The 6,887-nt window shown below is 33.8% G+C and overlaps 1 protein-coding gene and 1 long non-coding RNA gene across 3 annotated transcripts; both read left to right on the forward strand.

Annotated features, from left to right (window-relative positions):
• The first annotated feature begins 358 nt into the window (after positions 1-358).
• LOC140622813 (uncharacterized) lies at positions 359-3,008 on the forward strand. Of its 2 annotated transcripts, none has more exons than XR_012022476.1 (3): positions 359-672; positions 1,729-1,888; positions 2,600-3,008. It is a non-coding gene; the product is annotated as an uncharacterized lncRNA (long non-coding RNA). The 2 variants fall into 2 exon arrangements; XR_012022477.1 differs by having other exon boundaries at positions 359-588.
• A 2,377-nt stretch (positions 3,009-5,385) lies between these two features.
• LOC140622678 (olfactory receptor 4K1) lies at positions 5,386-6,382 on the forward strand. The gene has a single exon (XM_072808336.1). It carries the CDS (start codon positions 5,386-5,388, stop codon positions 6,319-6,321), a length of 936 nt encoding a protein of 311 aa, XP_072664437.1. The 3' UTR covers positions 6,322-6,382.
• The last annotated feature ends 505 nt before the right edge of the window (positions 6,383-6,887 follow it).

Below are 6,887 nucleotides of genomic sequence, written 5' to 3' on the forward strand. Positions count from 1 at the left end.
ACACTGGCTGAAAAGCAAATCCTAGGGTGCTGCAGGTCCCTATCAGAGAATGAGTTTTCTTTTGACAGAGACCATGGGTTTTCAGGTAACTACGTGACTAACACCGCTTGTTATAAACCAAGTATAGCAAGTCACAATTTCTAGCTGTCACAGTAGTAAGCTGTCATGTATTGCAACTGGTAAATCTAGGGCCAGACTGAAGCAGGTAAAAAAGCACAGGTAATTGGCACGATTAAGTAGTCCAGAATTCTATACTATCTCCTTCTGTTGCATCAGTACCTTTACTTCAGATTAAGTTTATGGTGTCATAGAAGGATTTCTAGAAGTGGCTTGATTCTATGTCTTGATGCAAGCTGAAAAATGGACAACTGCTGCATTCTTGCCCACTCAGATGACTCTACTGGAAACTGGCAAAGGAAAATTCTATTACTGGGAAAAGCCATAAATATTTCACTCAATTATCAAATTTGGGATGGAAAATTGGTCCTAAGTAAGAATAAATACGAATTCCTAGACAGTGAAAAATAGTTTTGCTGGTTTGGTAGAGGTCTTAAAAGATCAAAATTGGAAAAATGAGGATAGCTCTAGGTGAGTAGGCACAAAGTGTGTGGATTTTTGTATCTCACATCAGTGTCCACCTGAGACCAAAGCCATGGAATCCCTTTTATTAAGGTTAGTCTCCTAAGTGCTGCTGCTGCTCCTGAACACTTGATTAGCACAAGGGACTGATCCTGATAGCCTGATATAATGTCATTCCCCAGTGAGACCACATCAAGTGGTGGCAAGTCAATTATATCAGTGATTTGTCCTTACTGGGATCAAATCCTACTCCATCAGTATATTTGGCTATAGCTTAAATTTTTGCTTGTAATGTGAATGGAAACCATCCTTCACTGTATTTTGTTTGTAATTTTATAAAATTTTGCTCATTAGGGGCACCTGGTTGGCTCAGTCAGTAGAGCATGTGATTCTCAATCTTGAGGTCATGAGTTCAAGCCCAACTTTGGGCATGGACCCAGGGGGAGGGAGGGAGGGGGAGACAGAGAGAGAGAGAGAGAGAGAGAGAGAGAAAGAGAGAGAGAGAGAAAGTTTTGCTCATTAAATGTATTTTTCTAATTTTTTTGAAGATCACACTTTTGACAAATATTGAAGATGTAAAAGCACAAAAAGTAAAATTTTAAAACAAGTATTTCCTTAACTTCCTATTATATATAAAGTATATTTGGCCATAGCTTAAATTTTTAAAAATATTTACAGATTCACTTTAAGTCCCTTTTATCATATCTTGATATATTTCTTTATACATACCTGTTCCTTTTGTTTTATTTCAGTTTAGAATTTGTATTACTCACCAGTATATTTTAAAACTGTTTTTCATAAGTTTGTCCAGATTCTTTTTGGTTTTTAAAAATGTACATGTAATAATTTTATCAATTTCCAATTACTTTCTCTTGACATGTTTTATAATCTGATGTAAATTCATATGCAAAATTTAATATAAAAAATAATTTTAATCATCGAATATATCCATCAGATTAAAAATTTATATGCTACACTCTCAAATTCATAGATATGTCATTTGTCTCATATTATCTCTTTCAATCAATGCTGCAGTATCACTCACTGTTCATTCATTGTTAGGTACGTGAACACTTTATTAGAGTATATATATATGCACACACAAAGCATATATATATGGAAACTTATTTTCAATTTCCTTCTGTAAAGATGACTATTTGGAACCGCCATCTAAATCACCTTTGAAGAGCTACAAAACTTATGTAAAATAGAGTTGGAAAGACTGTTGACGTACGTTTAAGAAGAAATAGATTTGTCACGGAAAAGAAATGAGAGCACCTTCAAGTATCTGCAAAACCAACATGTTGAAGTGAGAATACATTTTTTCTATTGAACTACTAATAGTAGAACCAGTTGTGCAATTTAACAATAGATGGAACTATCTTGGGAAGTAGTGAGTTCCACGTGATGGGAGGAACCACTCTGAGGCTAGGTGATCGTTTGTAAGATTGATTATTTTAACAGAAATCAGTGGTTGAAAAAGTATTTGCTGACTGGAAGTCAGTGAAAATCTAATAATATTTTGCTTTTCTATGTGCCAACTGGTTGGCAAAAAAAAAAATTTTCCTATTCTGTTCCTGGAAAGGTAATTTTGCAAAACTTAATTACTCCCACTGCAGAATGACATCAGATCTCCAGTGAGTGATTTCTCACTTCTCCAATGAACTCTATTTCCTAGAATAAGGATGGAGGCTTTATATTACCTTACCTTAGGATACTATTACTGTATAGTCAGGAGCAGAGGAGGAGCCTCGCTACCTCAGGGCACAACCTGAGGGGCTTGCTTCTGCACAGCTTAGTGCAGAGAACAAGTTAAAATGCATTGTCGAGACTATAACACAAATATTTTAGGTATGAAGACTCATAGCAAAGGTGGGAAGCTTAGAAACTAACAGTGGGACACCATATTTGGAGAAAATAAGGAAGAACTAAAGGACTGGGAAAAATCATTAAAAGTATAAATATTACACATGATTTCATCACTGTGTTTGGACTAGATAATTTGTAAATTGTCTTCTAGATGCAAAATCAGCAACCAGAAGATTTCAAAGGAAAGGTCACTGTTCTCTCAGTCAAACTGGAAACTCCACCTAAAAGAGGCAAATTCTTGCTCTCCACTTCTCCATTTTCCACTATACTGGTTTATGGTAGCTCTGCATATGATAAACAAAGGGAAGTATGCTACAACAATTATCTGTCCCTTCTTTGCTTCTTTTGTGCTTTCCATTCAGAGAATATTTAGCCATTTGTTAGCAAATATTTGTTGAATTTCCCTGGAATGAAGAAGGAGTAGCTACAGAAAGTAAATCAAGAAGGATATCTTTGACTGTTTTTTTACTGCTAGGCTTATAGGTAATCAACTTCAAAAGATAATATAATGAAAAGAAAAATTATGCCTGTTTATGGTTTTGGAGTTCTATCAAGATATTTTAGATGGGTACTGATGTAACATCAACTTCTATATATCAGACTTGGTCTTACATTAGAATGAAGAAATTCTCTTATAGTATATTTTATGATCTGAAAATATTTGTATCTCTGGAATTTTCTGGTGATAAAAACATGAATGTCTCATCAATGGAAAAGCTTCTGGGTGTCTGTGCATAGATAGCCCAAGAAATGTTGAGTGACTTGTGTAAACTTCAGATATTTCCATAATATAACTGCCTCTGCATTTAGAATTTTAGAGATGAGAACAGCCTTAAAGAAATAATCTACTTCTATTTTCTAAGGTCAGTCACATAACTACTAAGTGGCATATATTAGGTATCTTTTCTAATGTGTACCTATCTTAATTAATAAAAAGAAAATGAGATATAATGTTGAACCTGGTCTACTTAGATTTAGAAATCATGGGAAATCATTGTGGAAAGGATTTTCTAATTGTTTTATATATTTTGAAAAATGAAGACTAACAAACTATCATTCATTAGGTATTAGAAGGATGGAATTTGTAGAAAGTTTTATTTTCAGAGTATCTTTTTTTCCAAAAATAAAGATCTTTAAAAACTCTATTAGTACCATTAATTTTATCTAACATGTTTTAATCATTATGCGTTCTCTTTCCCTTCTTCCTCCTCCTCCTTTTTGTCCCTCTTACTCTTTAATGTCATCTTACTAAGTTACCATAGTAGTTGGTATCCTTTACACAATGAATTGAACACTGAAAGAAATCCCTCATGTCAACCTCTTAGATTTGAGATTTTAATCTTATCTTTTTAAAAATGAATAACTGTAGGTTCTTTAGGATTTTAGATCTTAGAAATAGGAATCTTTTTCCTTTCAATGTTTATTTGCCTCCTTCTCTCCCCTTTGCATTATAAATATGTGATCAGAAATGCTAGCATTGGCTCAACTCTTTCAAATAGAGATAAGAATCCTATACGAGAAACTCATATGGAAGTCAGTCCATGTCTTATTGATCTGTTTATATTCTTCAGTCATTTACATTTTGGCCTTCTTCTTAAAACTACATATCATAATTCAAATGCAAAGATGGAAATTATTGAAAGGGTAAGACTTAGTGCTTCGACAATCATAATGAAAGCTTATAACAGTTTAAATATTTTTAATTGATTTATGTTTACCTGTACAATTTTGCTTTTAAAGCTTTAAATATTTATATTAGTTATATATGTCATGGACAAACACAGAATACAAAACTTGAATCAGTATAATGATAAATAAATACCTACTGTGTATTGTTAGGTACATAGGACTAAAGTCAAAAATGATTCCTGAACCCCCAGATGTTATATAGAATTTTCTTCTGGGATCAAGTGGCCACATGGTGTCCAATGACAAAAAAAAAAAATTCAAGGGGCAATTTAAACACTAAACTTTACTCTTCTGAAAATCTATTATGCATGCAGAAGGCATCATGTATAGTTATATGGATTATTTCCAAAAGGATGAGTTATGAAAGGTGACACAGATTTTGATAAATCCAGGTGTGTCAGGTGTGTTTAGGAAGAGACAAAAGGCAGAGTCAGAAAACACTGAAAAAAACACACTGGTGGTTCATTCGAAATTGATCTTTATGTGACAGAAGGTGGACTCTGATAAACTAGTGTTAAATAGATGAAAAAAACACTCTTGATTTTTAAAGAAACTTTCAAAGTATCAACATTGCCTCTTATTTTCATAATGTGGCAAACTGCTTCCACTAAGCTTCTTAAAACATTGTCAAGCACTTTATGATTTTCAATTTCAAGAATATTGCTGCAGTCCACTTAGCCATCCTTTCAAGGTGTTAATTGCAACTGTGTTTTGCTCCTGATCTATCATTTCCATCTTTGATTTGATTGGTCCTTAGCATACCTTTCTCCAGCAAGGCTATTCAATTCATGGCATCATGAAAATGACTTTCATACTTTTACCTTTGTATTTTTCTTCCTGATATTCCCTTTGCTTGAAATAGGCTTTTCCTTCAGTTTTGGCTGGCAAATTCCAGACTTTTAAGTTTGGACACCTTACTTCACCATTTAGAAGTAATTTCTTTCATCTTACTAATATTGTAATATTAATGTATCGCTTACATTTGTTTGTTTTGCATTTAATTTTTTATTTTCTAATACATGTATCTTATTTACTGAATTATGATAGTATCCATAGCATCCCCCAATTCCCATACTTCTACTTTCCACAGCAGTCCAGATGTTAGTCAATTGATTATACAATTTCATTAAATTAAATTGACCTTTAGTTGAAATCTTATCATATTTCTTTTGCATATATACTAGATATAGTACCACCATTGTGATCTTTCCTGATTTTCTTTTACTTAGGTAACAGGAGACTGGCTCCATGGCTCATACAAATGAATCAGTGGTGTCTGAGTTTGTGCTTCTGGGACTTTCTAATTCTTGGGAACTTCAGCTTTTCTTTTTTGCCATCTTCTCTTTAGTGTATGTGACATCAGTGCTGGGCAACATTATGATCATTGTTATAATTTCCTCTGATTCCCATTTGAACTCTCCTATGTATTTTCTGCTCGGTAACCTTTCTTTCATTGATATCTGCCAATCTAATTTTGCCACCCCCAAGATGCTTATGGACTTCTTTGTTGAACACAAGACTATCTCTTTTGAGGGCTGTATGGCCCAGATATTCCTTCTTCATAGTTTTGTTGGGAGTGAGATGCTGCTGCTTGTTGCTATGGCATATGATAGATTTATAGCCATCTGTAAGCCCCTACACTATAGCACAATTATGAATCGGAGCCTATGTATAATTTTTGTGTTTATTTCCTGGGCTGTGGGTATTCTTCATTCTATAAGTCACTTGGCTTTTACAGTGGATCTGCCATTCTGTGGCCCCAATGAGGTAAATAGCTTCTTTTGTGACCTTCCCCTGGTGATAGAGCTGGCTTGTATGGATACTTATGAAATGGAAATTATGACCCTAACTAACAGTGGCCTGATATCATTGGGCTGTTTTCTAGCTTTAGTTATTTCCTACACCATAATTTTGATTACTGTTCGTCACCGGTCCTCTAGTGGGTCATCCAAGGCACTTTCTACATTAACTGCTCACATCACAGTAGTGATTCTTTTCTTTGGGCCCTGCATTTACTTCTATATATGGCCTTTTAGCAGGCTTTCTGTGGATAAGTTCCTTTCTGTATTCTACACTGTCTGTACACCCTTGTTGAATCCCATCATCTACTCTCTAAGGAATGAGGATGTTAAATCAGCCATGCGAAGGCTGAGAAACCATCATGTGAACTCCTGGAAAAACTAGGGATCATCATGAATGAATATAATATTGAATGAGAATGAAGAGTCTCTACTGGATCACAACATCAAGCCAATTATTTTTGCTAGTGATATGGGTTATTGAGTTATGGAATTGGATTTTTGTCCTAAGTGCAAGGGAATTGTATAAAATCAGTCATGATTTAGGTATAATTTTAACCCATTTGTCATTGCTTATAATTCTAAGTATAAATGCTCTTGAAAATATTTAATAATACTTTTAAATATTTTACAATTTCAAGATTCTAATCTACATAAAATGCTACACATGACCCTAAATTCGTGATTCTTTTCAAGTGAACACATGGCATTTCTATACCTTGCAATCAAAATATATAAGCAAATTGAGTTTCTGATACCTTCAACTTATTAATAACATTTCCCCATATATTGACATAGTAAAAAGAAATATGTCTTACAACATAGATTTCACCTCATTAATGTACATTTGTTAGCTTATCTTTTCTTTTTGTATTGAATATTTTAGTAATTTATAATTTGGTTGGATATACAGTCAATGCCTGAACAACATGGATTTGAACTGTATGGGTT

Source organism: Canis lupus, chromosome 32 (genome assembly GCF_048164855.1).
Source record: "Canis lupus baileyi chromosome 32, mCanLup2.hap1, whole genome shotgun sequence".
NCBI classification, from domain to species: Eukaryota; Metazoa; Chordata; class Mammalia; order Carnivora; family Canidae; genus Canis; species Canis lupus.

Coding starts and splice junctions, on each gene's coding strand:
- LOC140622678 (XM_072808336.1), top strand. CDS start 5,386: ATGGCTCATACAAATGAATCAGTGGTGTCTGAGTTTGTGCTTCTGGGA.